The sequence below is a fragment of the Neoarius graeffei genome, chromosome 8, assembly GCF_027579695.1.
Source record: "Neoarius graeffei isolate fNeoGra1 chromosome 8, fNeoGra1.pri, whole genome shotgun sequence".
Lineage (NCBI taxonomy): Eukaryota > Metazoa > Chordata > Actinopteri > Siluriformes > Ariidae > Neoarius > Neoarius graeffei.
Window position 1 is genome coordinate 32,432,785 of NC_083576.1, and position 20,293 is coordinate 32,453,077.

The window sequence follows — 20,293 nt, forward strand, 5'->3', positions numbered from 1 at the left end:
CAGTGAGGCGGAAGTGACTGGAACCAACGGAAGGAACTTTCAGCAGCGTATAAGTATTTTAATGTTTACAACGCAAGTAAAGCCCAGGAGTTGTGGTTAAATTGTATCAGGTACGATTATTATCATTTATTAATCCCTATAGGGTTATAACACAATTGTAAATGTCCTGTCTCTCTGGAAAGAGAGGCTTCCGTCGATTTGTTTGCCTTTAGCTGGCTTAGCTTCCAGAATGTTTCATGTTGCGCTAGTGGGTCAAGAGCTTTGTCAGTCTGGATATTTTCCCCACCCGTATTCCTATAAATTCGCCTCGTTTGATACGATTGGCTGGTAATTTTTAGTAATAACAGTTTGGCGGACTTTGTGAGAGAATGGATTATTAGCCAATCCGGGCTGGATGCTGACAGCCAATCGTTGTACCTGAGGCGGGGTTTGTTGGAATACTGGTGGGAAAAATAAGCCGCGTTGGAGTGAGTCACTTTGAAAGTTAAGTGGTTTATGTAATGTTTGTGGTGAATGTTTGATTAGGGGATGAGTTTATTGAGATTTCTAGTACGACAGAGAGGAATGCTTCAACGTTATTTTAGCAAACTGCACGGTTTTATTTTCAGTAGTTAACACTGATATCTAAGCTGATTGAGTAATCAGGGAATTTTTGCCATGCTTATCAGCTATCTGCTGTAGTATGGCTCTTCTAACACAACACATTTAATCTCAAATATTTTACCAGCCATGTACATTTTGCTCTAGTATGGCACACACTGCATAAAATTTCAAAAACTGCTTTAAAGAAGTTGCAGAAAATGAGTTAATTGTTGATCAGAGATGTGAATGATTGTAAATTACAGAGTTAAAGGTTATAGGCAATCTTCCTAGTGTCTAATTTGCACCATAAAATTGAATAAAACGTCTAAAATATACTGTTTTGCCCAATTTCCAAAGGTTTGTTTGCATCTCACTTATGCACACTTTCACCGCTAGGGGACAGTCGTCATGACGTCATTCAAGCCAAACAGACTGGGAGCAGTTCTGTGTTTACTTGCGAACCGAGCACACGTGTACAGACTTTGGTCGTGAGAGGTTGTGTAAAATGTCTGAAAGTGATAGCGATTTTGAAGTAGGAAGTCTCCAAATTAAATATTGAGAGGCGAAACCATATATGTATGAACCTATGGCCGTTGCGAAGCAGTCGGTGAATGTGGCTCACTGGTTTGACCGTGCGGCCTCGGAATCGGACAGCGACTCTGATTGCGGTGACCCCGGACCTCAACAAGACTCGCACCCAAAAGATTTATCCTGGTAATTATGATAAATTCTTACTTTTGTCGTAATACTAAATAAGAGCCCTTTTGAAGAATAATTAAACCGCCCTCCCTAATGGATATAGGTAATGATTACTTGACAGTGCGCCGGTAGGCCACATTAGCCTGCCATCCGCGGCATTATACTATTTATATTTTATTCTAAACGAGGAAATATCCTTTTGTCTCATTTCCACAATGATTGTACAGGATTCCTCAGGATTCTTGACTTGTCAATTGCAAGCAAAAGTAAAAACGTTTACCTCTTTTCTCCTTTTTGCTTGAGCATTGCTGGTCCGTTTCTTGTTTGACTGCTTGATTTTGTTTCACGCACACAATCCACTCTCTCCGCCTCGTCTCCTCTTCCAGAAAAAAAACAACCCTCTGGCTTCACACGCACAATCCACTCTCTCTGCCTCGTCTTCTCTTCCGGAAAAAGCCAACCCTCTGGCTTCACGCGCACAATCCACTCTCTTCGCCTCTTCTCCTCTTTCGGAAAAAGCCAACCCTCTCGCTCCGCCTCTTCTCCTCTTTCGGAAAAAGCCAACCCTCTCGCTCCGCCTCTTCTCCTCTTTCGGAAAAAGCCAACCCTCTCGCTCTGCCTCTTCTCCTCTTTCGGAAAAAGCCAACCCTCTTGCTCTGCCTCTTCTCCTCTTTCAGAAAAAGCCAACCCTCTCGCTCCGCCTCTTCTCCTCTTTTGGAAAAAGCCAACCCTCTCGCTCCGCCTCTTCTCCTCTTCCAGAAAAAGCCAACCCTCTCGCTCCGCCTCTTCTCCTCTCTCGGAAAAAGGTAAAAACTTCTTCCTGAACTGGTCCCGTTGTTACAGTTCACTGCACGACAATAAGGCGCGTTTTTTCTTTGGAAATTCCTGAACGCACATCTGCACTCAAGCCAAACAGCAATGCAAGTAAACATAAGTGGACTCAACTCAAGTGGTTTGTTTGTCTTGAATGACGTCACGCGCCGAGTGGTCATGAAAATCGCCGAACAGAAATTTGCTGCGATCCGCACCAACTTTTTTTAATTATTACTTATTAACAATACTTCTTGGGACCAGAAGAAAATTACAGAGGGTTTTTTAACATACAAAGTTTCAAATGTGCTTAAATTGAAAACCATTGCCTATGACCTTTTAAGAGCTGTATTATTTGCTCGGTTAAAGCCAGCTGTTTCAGTAAACAGTAAAACACTTGGGGTTGGTGTGATATGGCCCAAAGTTGATTATTTTTCCATTAACAGTATGCCCAAAAGTATTTTATTTATCTTATACCACAACAGTATGCCAACGGTGATATAAAAAATATTCATTAAACAATATGTTGTGCTTTTTAACCACTTATAATTGCATTTAATGTTATGGAACATCAGAGAACAGTGGTGGGGTTCCCAAAAGTCTCTTAAAGCTCATAGGCAATGGTTTTAATTTTATGCACATTTGAAACTTTGTATGTTAAAAAACCCTCTGTAATTTTCTTCTGGTCCCAAGAAGTATTGTTAATAAGTAGTAATTAAAATAAGTTAGCACGGATCGCAGCAAATTTCTGTTTGCAGGGTTTCCCCAGGTTTGACCACCATAAATTTAAGACTTTAAGACCTTTTTAAGACCACTTAAATGAGAATTAAGACATACATCGCACCCATTATGCGGTCGTAGAACACCAGATCAAATTCCCAATAATGACAAATGTTTCAAGTAAAAATACTTTTATTATAAAAGTTATATACTTGAGTCATTATGTGCATTACTTGTCGAATCTTCACATTCAAGACAAGCAAGACTGAATTTTGTTATGTAAGACATCTTGTTTTTTCCACAGGAGAATGTTGTAGCGACTTCCGAGTCTGGGAACATAGCCTTAAAGAGTTCGCTTATGCCCTCATTCGAGCTGTACGAGTGGTGTTCCGTAATTATTTTTAAAATTCAGAGCACCTCTGCCCGAAGTGTCGGGGTTCCACCGACACCCATCATGCCACTGCTCGGCCCTTGTGTTGTTGCTAGCCTTGCTGATGATGTCTGGCTTGGCTGATGCTGCTGATGTTCGACAGTGGTGCTAGTGCCAACTCCAGGTGCATTCGGAGATTAAACCGTGCAGAACTGAGCGATGGGCTGGTGGCGGTGGAGGGCAGATGCAATGTGCTTTGAGCTCTTCATGTGAGACTCTAAAGTGAAATGACCTATAGATAGTTTTCACTGACGTCACGGCATTCCGGGGAACGCCCTCCAGCCGCCATCTTGCGGGGCAAACAAAACGGACCATTGCCACTACCGGCTACGTTATCTCGGACGAATTTATGAAGTTATATAGTCAGTTTTCTAAAATAAAGATCAATGTAGGCAAAATCAAGCAAACAGAAGTATATAGATACATTAGACATCTCACGACAACGGTATGCAGCCAAACTGGCCTTGATTGGGGGAATTGACCCCTACGAAGTGGACAAAGATGCATTTTCAAGTGACTATGCAGGGCTGCCAAAGCCTGAAACTGCCAAAGCCTGAAACTGACTTCATCAAACTTTAAAGGCTGTCTGATATATACAACTTTATATATTCACAGCGCACCTTTTGGCGGATGCCGCCTGAATCGCGCAGATCCGATTTTTTTTTTGGGGGGGGGGCGTTGGAGTGTCTGATTATAATTTCAAAGTAAATTCTGTATTAAAATTACTAAATAAGCAAATCCGTTACAGTCCATGAAACAGGAAGTATAAGGATGAGAAAAAAACAGTTTAAATCGGGAAGCTGCGCACATTTGCGCAGTCCTGCACACCGCTCGGGCTGCGCAAATGTGCGCAGCTTTCCGATTTAAACTGTTTTTTTTCTCATCCTTATACTTCCTGTTTCATGGACTGTAACGGATTTGCTTATTTAGTAATTTTAATACAGAATTTACTTTGAAATTATAATCAGACACTCCAACGCCCCCCCTAAAAAAAAAAAAAAACGGATCTGCGTGATTCAGGCGGCATCCGCCAGAAGGCGCGCTGTTTGCATCCCAAACACAAATTAAATCATACAGAATAGACCTAAAATGTTTTTTTCAAAAATGACCCTTGTGTGAGTGAAGTGACAAGTTTCAAATAGAAACGTGACAAATGAGTGATATTAAGTGTACATTACAATGTAAACGTACACTCAGCGGTTCCAGTTAGGCATTCTCCAGAGATTGTTTACACGATGTTTTGGTTTCCAAAAACAAACTTAAACACAATTGATTGTTTATTTAAACAACTTACCGCTTATAAAATGATTGGAGCAGACTCTGCTGTGTTTGGAAGGCTGATAATCCTTGCGGTTGATTCTCGCAAGCGATAGATTTCTCCTTTGTATGCTGAGTTTGTTTGCTCGTGCTCCCGTACAGTGGGAATTCCATAAAAGCTCCGTTTGACGTCATCATTTGACCTATTACGACAGCCGTGAATACAACAGGTGTGCACCATTGCTAGCTTTAAATAGCCTGCTTGGGTTCTTCTGAAGACTTTGTACTCGCGCGTTACAATGTGTGCTCAGTCACCCGTACGGTAAGCTTGACCCGCAAGATGGCCGCCACTAGGGAATCCCCGACTCTTTGATGTCATGTGAAAACTATCTATAGTGGACAACTTGAAGGTCTTTCAACAAACACAGCATCTTGCTTCAACGTCACTTCCAGGAACCTCCCTCACCCAATCACGATATCTTTCATCTGAAAGCCACTGCTGATTAAAACGACACTTCCCCATGCTGCGATTCACGGAGTCTCCTCTCCACCACGGACTCCGACGATTGCGCTGGCGCGAAAATGTATCAATATTGTTTCTTTCTTTGCGCATACTCCAAGAAATTCACTGATGTTATGCAAAACCCACGTTTTCGCACTGTAGAATAGTACGAGTAAATTTAAGACCTTTGTTTAAAAAATTAAGACTTGGGCAAAGCAATTTAAGACTTTTTAAGGCCTTAATTTTGGAATGTTAAATTTAAGACTTAAGACCCCGCGGCTATCATGGTTTGGCTGTTTTCGTGACCACTCGGCGCGTGACGTCATTTAAGTCAAACAAACCGCTTGAGTTGAGTCCACTTCCGTTTACTTACATTGCCGTTCGGCTTGAGTGCAGACGTGCGTTCAGGAATTTCCAAAGAAAAACCATGCCTTATTGTTGTGCAGTAACACCGGGACCGGTTCAGGAAGAAGTTTTTACCTTTTTCCGAGAGAGGAGAAGAGGCAGAGAGAGTGGATTGGCTTTTTCCGGAAGATAGTGTTGGGGTCAAGACCACCTAAACCGAGACCGAGTCAAGACCAGAGCATACTGAAACCAAGACAAGACCAAGACTTTGAGGGGGCGAGACCGAGTCAAGACCGGGGGGGGGGGGGGAGACCAACTCCAAGACCAAACAATGCAAGACTATTACTGTAATCATAATAATCATGTGGCTTGACGTTTACATTATTCCTTTGCTAAAAACAAGAGTGTTATTTAGGCATGTTAGTGAATTGGATGTACAGATTATACTCAGTGACAGACAATACTTAATACTTGCATATTACTGACCAATAGAAAGGCTCAATACAGGGGGCAGAATGAAAAGTACATCTCACTGCTGCTAAATTATGACTGACTCCCCAATGAGTCACTAATTGGTAAATTATACAGTGTATTAACTTTTATGATCAGTCTATGATTTGTAAAAAACAGAGGCATTAGTCTATTTGTCATTTTGAAAAATACATTTATTTCAAACATATTAATAAGGCTAACAGGCAACTATAACCAGATGCTTTCACAATCAATGTATATCAAAACATGTACAGTACAACTGTACAGTGCTCTGTACAGTAGCAGGGCAAACAGCTCACTATACTCATTATCTCTAGCCGCTTTATCCTTCTACAGGGTCGCAGGCAAGCTGGAGCCTATCCCAGCTGACTACGGGTGAAAGGCGGGGTACACCCTGGACAAGTCGCCAGGTCATCACAGGGCTGACACATAGACACAGACAACCATTCACACCTACGGTCAATTTAGAGTCACCAGTTAACCTAACCTGCATGTCTTTGGACTGTGGGGGAAACCGGAGCACCCGGAGGAAACCCACGTGGACACGGGGAGAACATGCAAACTCCACACAGAAGGGCCCTCGCCGGCCCCGGGGCTCGAACCCAGGACCTTCTTGCTGTGAGGCGACAGCGCTAACCACTACACCACCGTGCTGCCCAGCTCACTATACTACTACATTTAAATTAGTGTGGTTGCACTTCAGAAAGATAAGAGACCACAACATTTTGTGACCTAGACGTGCTCGGTGGGGTCTCATTATGATGCCTCCTCGACTGAAAACTCTCTCTACTGGTGCTGAAGTGGCAGGAACTGACAGCACCTTCAAGGCCAGCATGTGGAATTGTGGAAATCTGGTGTGGTGTTTGGCCTAGAAGTCCAGAGCATTGTCAATGTCACAGTCCTGTATAGCATCAAAGTATTTGTTGACTTGCGTGACAGTGTCTGAATCTTGGCCTGAGCTGCGCTTCTTGTGGGCCTTGTAGCGAGACAGAAGCCTTGGACACTTGACTGGTGGAGAGTTGGAGCTGGACTGGTCCACATTAGTGGCCCCCGAGTCTGTGGCATCTTCTACACCCTCTATCATTTTATCCACCTCCAAGATCAAAGTATCTGAAAAACAAAACAGGACAAACAGACAGTGTCAGTGAAGATTCTCAGTCATCCAGGTCATGGTTAAACAGAGGCAAAGTGTATATAAAGAATTATATGGTTAGCCGTTTTATGTCAAAATGGAAAAGAGTAAATGGATAAAGGCATATTCTAACCTCTGAGCCTCTTCTTCAGTTCATCTCGTAACTTCTTCTGCGAGGCTGGTGTACTGCCTTCATGGTTTACATCCAGATCCACCCAGCTGAGGCCAAATTGTGGATCCAGCATTGTGGCCAAAAAGTACACACTGTGACTAAAAGGCTCCTCTTTCTCACTCTTCTTGGCCATATTTGTCGTCACAAAGATTCCAGAGAATCTTTTCAGCAGAGATTCTCGAAGGGCCCTGACTAATGGCCTACACTGTACACAGGTCTCTTCCATTTTTAGGAGGTGAGTATTGAGATCCAGGACAGTTGGAACCACCATACTTATTGTAACTGACTTCTCTCCTTCTGTCAGGTCTGTTGCTTCAGAGAATGGGGCAAGAACTGCAGTCAGTTCCTTGAGCTGGTTCCAGTCTCGAGGACTAAATATCAGATTTTCATAGTCCTTGCTGCAGATTTCGGTGAGACTTCTGTGGTCCAGAGATGTCAGTGCCTGTATGTTTTTGTAGGTACTATTCCAACGAGTGGTATTTGCTGCTGGAATAGTTTTATCAGTGCCAAACATAGCAGCTCACAGTTTAAAGATAAGTTTGAGGCTATGTGACAGTGTTGTGAATCGGGATGTTTTCGCAATAGCAAGGGAGATGTTTCTTACCTCCCTCATGCCATCATTCACACTAACTGTAAAGAGTGAGCAAAACAGGAAAGACGTTCACATGTTGACCAGAGTACAGCTTCTGCATCTTCCTCCAAGTTCACGTCCTCCCACAAGTGTTCATCATCCAGATTCTCTTCCTCACTCTCACTTTCATCAGATCGCTGCTGTGGCATCTGGACCTTGAAAGCGCATTTTATATTGGCAGCATTATCCGTAATTATATAGCTTATCTTTTGGTGGATTCCACAGTCTTCCACTATTTCTTCAAATGCGCATGCAATTTGCTCTCCACTGTGTCTTCCTGTGAAACGTCTGCAATCCAGTAGGTAGGACTCAAGTTCACAGAAATCATTTGATTTGCAGCACACATGGGCAGTTACACCAAGAAAAGAGCGTAGCCTACGATCAAACCAGATGTCAGTTGTTACTGCCACAGACGCCTGGGTCTCCAACTTCCCCAGAATGCTTTGTTTGGCCTTGTTCATGAGCACAGGAATCCTTTTCTCTGAAATAGTTTTTCTGCAGATTGGTGTGTACTTGCTGTCCATAATCTGAAGAAAGTTTTTTTTTAAATGTCCATTTTCCACAATTGACAGAGGCAGACAACAGCCAATGATCAAATCCCAAATGATGGCTTCATTTATGGCTAGTTGCCTTGGTGAATTTGGATTGTAGATCTGCACACTCTGAGCAAAGACTGCAATTGCTGGCTGTGAAGCATCTGTCTTGAGCTCTGCTTTGTACTCCAAGAACCTGAAATACAGGGAGGGGGGAACTTTAAGATTTCTGGTAATACAAACAAAAATCACATCAAGCAGGCAATATTATTTCATAATGGTACAAAAGAAAATGTATCTAAGGTGAATAAATATAAAATCTATACTAGGGGTCTGCAACCTTTATCATCAAAAGAGCCGTTTTGCCTGCTCTGGTGATGGACGGCAGAGCACGGAGCTGACACGCAGTGCTGCTATTTCATGGAATGCAATGGAACGTAGTTTACAACCACAGCAAATAATTATAGTTGAATTTACTCGCGTTACTCGCATGAGTAAACAACTAGCGAATTTCCGGAATAGGCGGGTTCCGAGGACGCATGACGTCACCGACGTCACTGTCGTCCAGAATCTCAACGCTGATCATGGATTAAAGTTTTCTGTCGTGTGATGGATTTCCGTCAACTGAACTCTCCCAAGGCCAAATGTGAGGTCGGTGCTGATCCGAGGAGAATTAAAATGACGGGTGGTTGGGTAGAGATTGGGTTATAACACTGATGTGTTGCAACACCATCAACTATCAGCAGGGTTTATTTAACTTTTTTGTTTTTGAGCCATGCTTTGTGTCGTTCATTTCCTATGTTTGATCATGTTTAAACGTTCGCTGTCTACGGTACGGCATTAAAAAAAACATGCGCTGTCAAAATTGGCAAAATACATTCCCATGTGCTTGGCGTGCTTGTGTCTGACCATTTCTGTTTTGTATTAAATTAAATCTTGCCAAAATGACTCAGTTCAAACTTGGACATATAGAAATAGAGTATGTTAAAAAAAAAAAGAAAAAATAAACCCCGGAAAGCCCGCTCCTCTGCTTCAGCCAGACTTGAAGACCCGACGGTGCAATGCTTGCAGACTGTCAGAAGTAATTAGACATAAATTTATAGCTAACAAATCAGCAGACGCCCCAACAATTATTATTTTCGTTAGGCCAATGTGTAAGGTATGTTAGAACCGTGCCTTATAGCCTACGTTATATCACAATTTAAAGGACGTTTGAGGAGTTGGAGGCTGCGAGCGCAATTATGTTCTGGTATGCGCTAAACTTTATTCCCTGAAAATCATACACCAGCGTTCAATGCCCCAAACAGTCAAAATGTCTAGAAGACTACAGTTAAATAATAATCATAGCCTACTAAGTTAAATTACGTCAAAACATCTGTTTCTGGCCTATGAAATGATGGAGGAAAATGAGAACGAACGCAAAGTAGATAGCAGCCAACTTCACGCGATCTTTTAGGTAACTTAACACTTGTGTTGGCCACAATATTTCTCTTAATAAAATCTTGAATTGTTTTTGAAGTCGTATTCAACACAAAGTAAGGTCAAACCCCAATTTTAATTTAAGCGAAGATCCAAACTTTTTTCTATATTGACGTCGAGCATAGAGGAGCATGTCATTCTGCTTTCGGTTTCAGCAGCATGGATGCGCTTTACATGAAAGAAGGCACTGATGTGTCTGCCTTTGATAAAGGTGTAAAAAACAAGTGGAGGTGGGCTTGGCTGTACGAAATAGGTGAAAACGGAAAGCCATTTAGTTCATGGTGCAAAAAACTAAACATTCCAGGCGCTTGCATTTGTGTGGTTTGCCACAAAAAAATATATGGAAGCAATGGAAAGAAAGTGCTGTCGCGCCATCAACTGGAAGCCAGCCATAAGGCCAATGTACGGGGTCTTCAGCACACCTCTTCTTTACCAGGAGCAAGTCTCACCTCAACGGAGGTCAGTCCATCTATGGCTGATCGCGTCTGTGCACAGAAAATACGTGTCTGTGCTTTTATAGCGCAGCATGACCTGCCGTTGACCATATCGCAGCCATTGGCCAATTTGATGCGATCAGTCTCGGAAGACAGGAGCGCCCTCTCTAGGTTGTCACTGTCAAATGCTCATGCCTCATATTTGTGCACGCATGGCATTGCTGCACAATTCAAAAAAGAATTGTCTATGAAGCTGCAAACAAAAATGAATATCTCAAAAACGAACAATGGTGAAGAATCACTCAACAATAAATTGAATATATTAGTCCATTAATTAATTGATAATAAAGTTATCAGTTCTAAGTTAACCATTCTCAGAATTTCATCGAAATCCACCCATAACCCCCCCCCCCAAATTTTCAGTCAAAAAATTTTTTTTGCTTTAATCCATGGCTGATAGGCTGTCCCGACATGAATATTTCGCCAAAGTTGAATTTTTTGAACTCACGCGAATTCGCGTCTCGTCATTCGCGCCACGTCAAACCCGTCATTTGCGCCACCGGCGCGAATTCGCGTGTATTCGCGTCTTTGCATTGACTTTGTATGTAATCTTGTCGCGCGAAAAATTCGCTTCGCATCTGGTGTGAACACACCGTTACTATGGCGTCGGTTGCCATGACAACCAGTCAAGCAAGGATCGCAAAAGTGGCGGCACATTGTTGTTATCCTTATGTATAACTTCAATGTCTCTTGCCCAGGTGAGGGAGCACCAAAGCGACTTGACATGGCAGAGGATATAAAGATGGCTTAAAATAATCCAAAAAAGAAACCACAAGCACACAACTGTCTGGCATTTCATCAATATAACTTGGCTAAAAATCGATTCCAGTATGGTTTTGCTGCTAATGTTTATGTAAAGACAAGCTGCCTGTGGCAACTCATTAACAAGCTAACCTGTAACATTAACTGCCTGACAAATTGCGTGTAGTGTTTAAGTTTTGCCAATGGTTTAAAAAAAAAATGTAGTAGAAGAAGAAACGGAGCACATAAGGCTAAAAATTGACTACACTAATGCTGCTGTTGTTCGAGCTAGCTTTGCTATCTTGAGTTGACACTTTTCTCTGTGTTTCCGCTCCAGGTGACGGTAAAAGTTGGTTGTCCCAGCCGTGTCTGTCAATGTTATTTTACAAAAGTTACACTCTGCCGAGTGTCTTTTCTTCCCATTTGACTTGCATATAAATTCCTTGTGGTTTGAAAAACCAAATCGAATCACAGATGATCGCCACAACATTTTTGCTGCCAGTGCCACACACGGCACCTTCCTTTGCCTCTTCTTCTCCTCCTTGGCATGTAGGTTGCACTGTGGCAGCATCAAGAGTTTCAAAATAAAATACTTTATAGGTTAGATTTGAATTCAGGAGCTTCACATAATTGCAATTTAGAAAAATATAAAACTTTCACTGCAGCTGTATGTGGTCTCCACTGGTCTTGACAAAACATCCCGAGTCCAGTTTGACCGAGACAAGACCGAGTAAAGATGCACTCGATTCCGAGACAAGACCAAGACTTTGAAAATGCGGTCTCGAGACCAAGACCGATCTCGAGTACCACAACACTACCGGAAGAGGAGAAGAGGTGGAGTGAGTGGGTTGGCTTTTTCCGAAAAAGGAGAAGAGGCTGAGCGAGTGGGTTGGCTTTTTCTGAAAGAGGAGAAGAGGCAGAGCGAGAGGATTGACTTTTTCCGAAAAAGGAGACGAGGCGGAGAGAGTGGATTGTGCGTGTGAAGCCAGAGGGTTGTTTTTTTTGCGGAAGAGGAGACTAGGCAGAGAGAGTGGATTGTGCACGCGAAACAAAATCAAGCAGTCAAACAAGAAACGGACCAGCAATGCTCAAGCAAAAAGGAGAAGATTGGAGGTAAACATTTTTACTTTTGCTTGCAATTGACAAGTCAACAATCCTGAGGGATCCTGTGCAATCGTGGAAATGAGACAAAGGGATATTTCCTCGCTTAGAGTAGGCTATAAATAGTATAATGCCGCGGATGGCAGCCTAATGTGGCCTACCGGTGCAGTGTCAAGTAATTGTTACCTATTTCCACTAAGGAGGGCGGTTTAATTATTCTTCAAAAGGGCTCTTATTTAGTATTACAACAAAAGTAAGAATTTATCATAATTACCAGGATAAATCGTTTGGGTGTGAGTCTTGTTGAGGTCCGGGGTCACCGCGATCAGAGTCGGCTGAGTCGCTGTCCGATTCCGAGGCCGCACGGTCAAACCAGTGAGCCACATTCACCGATTGCTTCGTAACGGCCATATGTTCATACGTATATGGTTTCACCTCTCCAAATATTTAATTTGGAGAGTTCCTACTTCAAAATCGCTATCGTTTTCAGGCATTTTACACAACCTCTCACGACCAAAGTCTGTACACATGTGCTCGGTTCGCAAGTAAACACAGAACTGCTCCCAGTCTGTTTGGCTTAAATGACGTCATGATGACTGTCCCCTGGTGGTGAAAGTGTGCATAAGTAAAGATGTAAACAAACCTTCGGAAATTGGGCAAAAGAGTATATTTTAACCATTTTATTCAATTTTAGGGTGCAAATTAGACACTAGGAAAATTGAATTTGCTTTTTGGGTCATTCTTCTAGACAATAAAGTTGATATTCTACATTTCATCTCTGACCATTGCCTATGACCTTTAATGCTAAGGCCCCCATCACACTTATTCGGAATTAGCAGGAATCAAGCAGAACCAGCCGGAATGAAAATTTTTTCAAAATTCGTGCCACATTCTGGAGGGAATTTCAAACTGACCAACATTCTTACAGCTTTGTAAGAATGCCGTTTGAGTCCTTAGAATGCGCTTCGAACCCGCCTTGAATGATTCTTGCACATTCCGGGTGTTTTAGCTTTCGAATGCAGTTCATATGTAGTTGGAACACAGTAGGAATACCTAGAATGCAGTAAGAATATTAAGAATGCCGTATGAGTGCGGTTCGATTGCTGCCTGAATGCCACCCGAAGTCTGGTCGGAAGGTGCCTCGAATGCTGTACGAATTCACCTCAAATGCAGTCAGAACGCTCCCGGAATAGCTGCCGAATATGTTTCGAACGTCTAAGAATTCAAAGAGAATGCAGCTTGAATACTTAGAATGTACTTCGAATATCCCGGAATATACGAAGAATTTTCATTCCGACAGCATTCCGGCTCATTCGAGGCACATTTGGGACATTCTGGCAGGATTTGAAGTTGCTTGCCATTTCGATTTTTTCCTCGAATGTGATCAGAATGTTTCGAATGCTGTTGGAATGCCGTAAGAATATTTAGAATGCAGTCAGAATGCACTTCGAATGCCATTCGATATTTCTCCTCTTTGAATGCACCTTGAATGTTTTGAGCATGAGCAAAACATTCGGGCCAGCCACAAGAATGGGCCCGAATGTTTGGAATGCACTCAGAATGCAGTCAGAATTTTTAGAATGCACTTCGAATATCCCGGAATATACGAAGAATTTTCATTCCGACGGCATTCCGGCTCATTCCACCTCTAGAGTGACTACCCTATAAGAGCCTCTTAACTAGGAGTGTGTTTTCATTGCACTACTCGTGCTACCGTTTAACAATATTCTTTGTGCTACAATGCTTTTAGGAAACTTAGCACAGGTCAGTTCCAGTTGTCACTTTTGTTATTGCAGCTATAAACAGTTGTTTCCTTACCAGCCCTTTTTATTTATTTATTTATTTTATTCATTTATTTTTGGGCTCTCTTGAAGTTAATAAGGCAAAATAGGAAACATGTTACTAAGAAACCAGAAAGCTTGAAGTTCTCAATCCTGAAGACATTTCCATGGCAGAAATATTTTTAACTGTTACAAAGTGCTGACAGACAAAAAACAAAAAAACCCTCCTTCCATAAACATGAAAATACAGTCAAGCTGGAAAGTCTGCACACCCCTTTCACCTACTCCACGTTTTATTATGTTACAGACTTATTCTACAATAGATTGAGTTCATTTTTTTTGTCACACGATTCTACACAAAATGACAAAGTGAAAGCAAGTTTTTAGAAATTATACAATTTTATTTTACTGACAAAAATAGGTTATTTAGGGGTTACATATCTGTACACACCCTTAGCCTAATACTTGGTTGATGCACCTTTGGCAGCAATTACAACTTCAGTGTGTCTTGGGAAAGAAGCTATGAGCTTGGCACACTTTGTTTCTGGACATTTTTGCCCATTCCTCTTGGCATATCCTTGCAAGCGCTGTCGGGTTGGATGGGGAGCATCGGTACACAGCCATTTTCAGCTCCTTCCACAGATGTTCAGTTGGATTCAGGTCTGGGTTCTGGCTGGGCCACTCAAGGATATTCACAGACTTTCTCTGAAGCCAAGAGAACAAAGGAGTGGCTGTGTGCTTTGGGTCGTTGTCATGTTGGAAGGTAAACCTTCACCCCAGTCTGAGGTCCAGAGCGCTCTGGAGCAGGTTTTCTTCAAGGATCTCTGTGTACTTGGCTGCATTCATCTTTCCCTTTGTCAGGACTAGTCGCCCCGTTCCCGCTGCTGAAAAACATCCCCACATCGTGATGATGCCACCGCCATGCTTCACTGTAGGTATGGCATTAGCCAGGCGATGAGCAGTGCCTGGTTTCCTCCAGACGTGACACTTGGTATTCAGGCCAAAAAGTTCAATTTTGGTTTCATCAGACCAGAGAATCTTGTTTCTCATGGTTTGAGATTCGTCTAAGTGCCTTTTGGCAAACTCCAAGTGGGCTGTCATGTGCCTTTTACTAAGGAGTGGCTTCTGTCTGGCCACTCTACCATAAAGGCCTGATTTGTGGAGTGCTGCCTAGATGGTTGATCTTCTGAAAGGTTCTCCCATCTCCACAAAGATATGCTGGAGCTCGTTCAGAGTGACCCTCGGGTTCCTGCTCACCTCCCTGGCCAAGGCCAGTCTTCCCCGATCGCTCAGTTTGGCCGGGCGGCCAGGTCTAGGAAGATTCTTGGTGGTTCCAAACTTCTTCCATTTACGAATGATGGTGGCCACTGTGCTCTTTGGGACCTGTAAAGCTGCAGCAATTTTCTGTACCCTTCTCCAGATCTATGCCTTAACACAGTCTTGTTTCTGAGGTCTGCAGATGATTCCTTTGACCCCATGGCTTGGAGTTTGCTCTGACATGCACTGTCAGCTGTGTGACCTTATATAGGTAGGTGTTGGTAATCCCCAATCATGTCCAATCAATTGAATTTACCACAGATGGAGTCCAATTAAGTTGTAAAAACATCTCAAGCAGTATCAGTGGAAACAAAATGCACCTCCGCTCACTTTTGGGTGTCATATCAAAGGGTGTGCACACTTGTGTACATATATTTTACATTTTGATTTTTAATAAATTAGCACAAATGTCGTCTAAAAACCTGCTTTTACTTTGTCATTATGGGCTATTTTGTGACAAAAAATGAACTCGGTCTATTGTAGAATAAGTCTGTAACGTAATAAAACGTGGAGAAGGTGAAAGGGGTGTGCAGACTTTCCGGCTTGACTGTAAGCATATTTAAAAACATCTTCACCATATTAATGTCTGTTTTTTGTTTAACAGTCTAATTATTTTTAGCCTTAGATTATGCAGATCATGCCAGACAGGTCCCTGTGAATGAGTTGTTAATAGGGAAACAGTAACATTATTGTAATTATTCATCCTGAATTAAAAAAAAAAAAATGTATATTAGTTGCCATTCTCATCAGCTTTGTGTTTACAGTGAGTGAGCCAGTCACAGCCTTATTCAAATATCAATAGTAAAACCCTCAAAACACTGAGATTGTGTGTGACAGATGTTGGATGTATGTGTTGTAACATTTTACTTCCTTTCTTTCAACATGTGCATGTGCAGTAAAATCCATTTTCTGCATGAATATTCACATGAAATCTTGATAACTTGTAATTTTCTTTTTTTAAGCAGTAATGCAATGACAATTCTTTTAAAGATGTATATAAACTTTACAAATAAAGAATGTTTAATCACTGTTGTGACGGGATTAAATGGTGTAAGATTGAAGCTGATGTTAGTGTTGTAATGCCATCACTTTATCAATTATATCTGTTGTCTACTTTGTGTGAGAGTACACTGAACTGCTACATATTGTCATTGTAACTGCTCTGCTTTGCAACATCATTTTCCACTTTCCAGCTCTGTGCTATGGCGATCCTTTTCGCTGTGGTAGCTCGTGGAACTACCATACTTGCCAAACATGCTTGGTGTGGAGGAAACTTTCTTGAGGTGACAGAGCAAATTTTGGCGAAGATTCCATCTGAAAACAACAAATTAACCTACTCGCATGGCAGGTAGGAAACATCAATCCTCTTTTAGGTTTCTGTTGAATTAGCACTTAAAAAAAAAAAAGCATAAAGCCTGACGCTATCATTCTTGTTTTCAGCTATCTTTTCCACTACATCTGTCATGACCGAATTATCTATTTATGCATCACAGATGACGTGAGTATGGGATTTGTTGAATTTCCTTGATTGCTCAGGCCTTTTTCCATTGTGCAAAGTACTGGAAGTGTCGCAACACAGGTCGGCACAGTTTGCTGGTGCACATTGTCAACCTGTACAAATGTTTCATTTTGCACAAAATGTATTAGTGCAAACACTGGGTCTTATTTGTCAATCTTTTGGCAAAGTTATGTGTGAATGTTTGTGTGAGCCACACTGAGCTAAAATTTTCCTCCAGATTTACAAAAGTTTCAGAAACACTGATGCGCTACTCATGTGATCACACTGTAAAAGGCAAGGTGTGTTCCTGACACAAGTTATTTGCATTTAATGACACCCACAAAACTCCATAAAAGTAAATCTTCCATCAGCTGGGGCATTTGTTTACAGTTTATGGCTATGCACAGACAGACCGGCCTGTCCTCTGTTTATACAGCAGCGCTTCTTTTGTCATTATTGATTGATTAGTTTTATTCATCTTAAGTTATACAAATCCAAATCAGAAAAAGTTATCATATGGAAAATGCAAATAAGAAAAGAAAGCAGTGATTTTCTAAATTTACTTTGACTTGTATTTCATTGCAGACAGCATGAACCCAAGATATTTCATGTTTTGTCTGGTCAACTTCATTTCATTTCCTAATACATCCATTCCCACATTTCAGGTCTATAACGCATTCCAAAAAAGTTGGGATGGGGCAGTTTAGGGCTAGTAATGAAGTAAAACAATTAACTGATGTGATTTGAAATGGGTGATGTCAACAGGTGATTGTAATCATGATCTGGTACAAAATCAGTATCCAGGAAAGCCCTAGTCTTTGAGGAGCAAAGCTGGGCCAAGGATCTCCGGTTTGTCAACAAAAGTATGGGAAAATTATTGAAATATTTGCAAGTAATGTTCCTCAAAGAAAGACAGGATGGGATTTGAATATTTCACCCTCAATGGTGCATAACATCATTCAATGATTCAAGGAATCTGGAAGAATTTTGGTGCATAAAGGGCAAGGACACAAGCCTAAGCTGAACAACTGTGATCTCTGATCCTTTAGCTGGCACTGCATCAAGAACCATCATTTATCTATAGCTGATATAACCACATGGGCTCGGGATTACTTTGGCAAACCTTTGTCAAGCACTACAATATTGTTACATCCACAAATGCCAGTTAAATCTTTACTGTGCAAAAAGAAAGCCTTACGTGTCCAGAAGCACCATTGACTTCTCTGGGCTCGGAGGCATCTGGGATGGACCATCACACAGTGGAAATGTGTACTATGGTCAGATGAGTCAGTATTCCAAGTCGTTTTTTTTTTCCTTTTTTGAAATACCGTATTTTTCGGACTATAAGTCGCACTTTTTTTCATGGTTCGGCTGGCCATGCGACTTATACTCCGGTGCGACGTATACTTTTTTTTTTTCCACCGCGGAATAACTGGAGCTGATGCGGAGTCTGACGACAGCCACGCAGAAGAAGAGGAAACGGCGCTTCGTCTGCCGCTGGAGTTGGCAGAGTTGTTCAGAAGCGACACCGAGGATGAGGAATTCAATGGATTTGCTGATTTGGAGTGAAATCGTCAGCTTGATAAACTTGATTGACCTGTGTTTTATTATTAATGATAGGCCTATAGTTATTTAAATAAGTTATGTAATGATTTTAGGCAGTGCTTAATTTGTGAAGTGGAGGTCCCGGAACGCAGGAGGTGGGTGGGTCCGGCGCCTCAAAAAAAAAAAGGCGGGGGTGGTTTACTATAACTTTACGCACACGCGCTTATTGTGTGTGTAAAAAAATATATATATAATATCAGACATTATGATCTTAGAAAACGCTTTAGTGACGAACAGTTACAGACAGTAATATGTCGTGATATTATGTTATAAAATATTTTTATTAGACTATATATTAAATTATATATTAAACTTATCTTCTAAAATAACAGACGGTACTCATATCACAACCAGTTTATTTCACCATTGGAAATCAGATCACACAAGACATGAGTTAAATGACTCATTGTAAGGATTTAAGTAGGGTATTTAAAAGCAGTGCCAGTGAGACTTCGTGGCTCAGGTGGGTAAGGCGCCATACCATAAATCTGGGGACCTGGGTTCGATTCCAACCTGTGGTCATTTTCCGAGCCCTCCCTGTTTTTCTCCTGCTCATTAAAAGCAGTGCCAGCAAACATAAGTGCAATCAATTCAGGTATAAAGTTAAGTTTAAAGTTAAGTTTAGTTAAGAAATAAAGGGTTTACAAAACAAGTTGGAGAATTCATTTTAAAAATTTTAGTAAGCTTTCTTGTTTTTTTGCCATTTTTTCCACAGCGCAAGCTAACGGCTACAAAAAACCCGGTGTTCTATTGAGCGGAAGTATAAACCCCATGTCCCTCCCCCCCCTTCCCCTTTCGCATAGATTTTGTGGATGTCATAGAGAAATCAACAACAGATATCAAAACCGAACACTAAACAAATTTTTATTTACTTATTTAATTTGTTTGATTTTTTTCCCTTTGTGATGGTCACGGAGGTGATCTGATCCATTTAAATAGCTGCCGGAACACCGAATGAAATGAAAATAGCTGCCGGATCCGACAGCGGAGGTTACGGATCTTGTTCCGTCATGTTCCGGCTCAAATTAAGCCCTGATTTTAGGCCTATAGGCTAGTGAATAACTTGGTGTTACGGTACATATTCAGCCAGTTTTTCTTTGGGCTATTATAAATGATTTTGTTTTGCATTTTTAAAAATAACTCTCCTTCCAAGATGAACTTTATTCTTCATCTCTGATGTTATGGTGTTAATGGTCTGAATAACGTTTAATGTTTTTATCTGATATGACGTTAACTGGCAGGCGCACTTTCTGCCTGTTTTTTTCAATGAGCGGTTGTTGTTGTTGTTGTTGTTGTTTTTTCACTAGACGGTTGTTTTTACTACCGTACCTGTCTTTGGAGATGATGTACCTATAGCCTACTTGACCTCTGATTTGATGAAATAAAATTTGACAAAAATGAAGAATGACACTCCTCGATGATGACTACAGCTTTAATAACAAAGATGAAAGAGCCATGGGGCGATAATAAGCCCTACCGGTAAAAATTTTCTAAAAGCAAACTGATTAATGCATCAGTAATAGGCTACTAATATTAGTTATAATAATAATAATAATAATAATATAGGCTATTAGTAATAACGATAGTGATCGTATTAAAGATAGTAGTGGATATTTAAAATAATCAGACTAGGCTACTTACAGGGCAAAGGGCGCGTTATCACTGCTCAGCTGTTTGTTTATTAAATAAACAATGCAGTCGCGCAGTAACCACGCACCGCTTATCAGATAGAATCACAGATTCTATGGATAGAATAACCCTTCAAAAAAGTGCGACTTGTAGTCCGGTGCGACGTATATATGTTTTTTTCGTCTTCATAATGCATTTTTTGGCTGATGCGACTTAAACTCCGGAGCGACGTATAGTCCGGAAAATACGGTAAATGGATGCCATGTGCTCCAGACCAAAGACAAAAAGTCCATCCAGATTGTTACCAGCAACAAGTCCAAAAGCCAGTCTGTCATGGTATGGG

The 20,293-nt window shown here is 41.4% G+C and overlaps 1 protein-coding gene across 1 annotated transcript in view; it reads left to right on the forward strand.

Moving 5' to 3' along the window:
* sybl1 (synaptobrevin-like 1) overlaps positions 1–20,293 on the forward strand; it is a 28,825-nt gene continuing 8,532 nt past the window's right edge. The window contains exons 1-3 of the mRNA XM_060927586.1: positions 1–110; positions 16,412–16,566; positions 16,659–16,716. Coding sequence (XP_060783569.1) covers positions 16,421–16,566; positions 16,659–16,716 — 204 coding nt within the window. The 5' untranslated portion in view covers positions 1–110; positions 16,412–16,420. The remainder of the gene's footprint in view (positions 111–16,411; positions 16,567–16,658; positions 16,717–20,293) is intronic.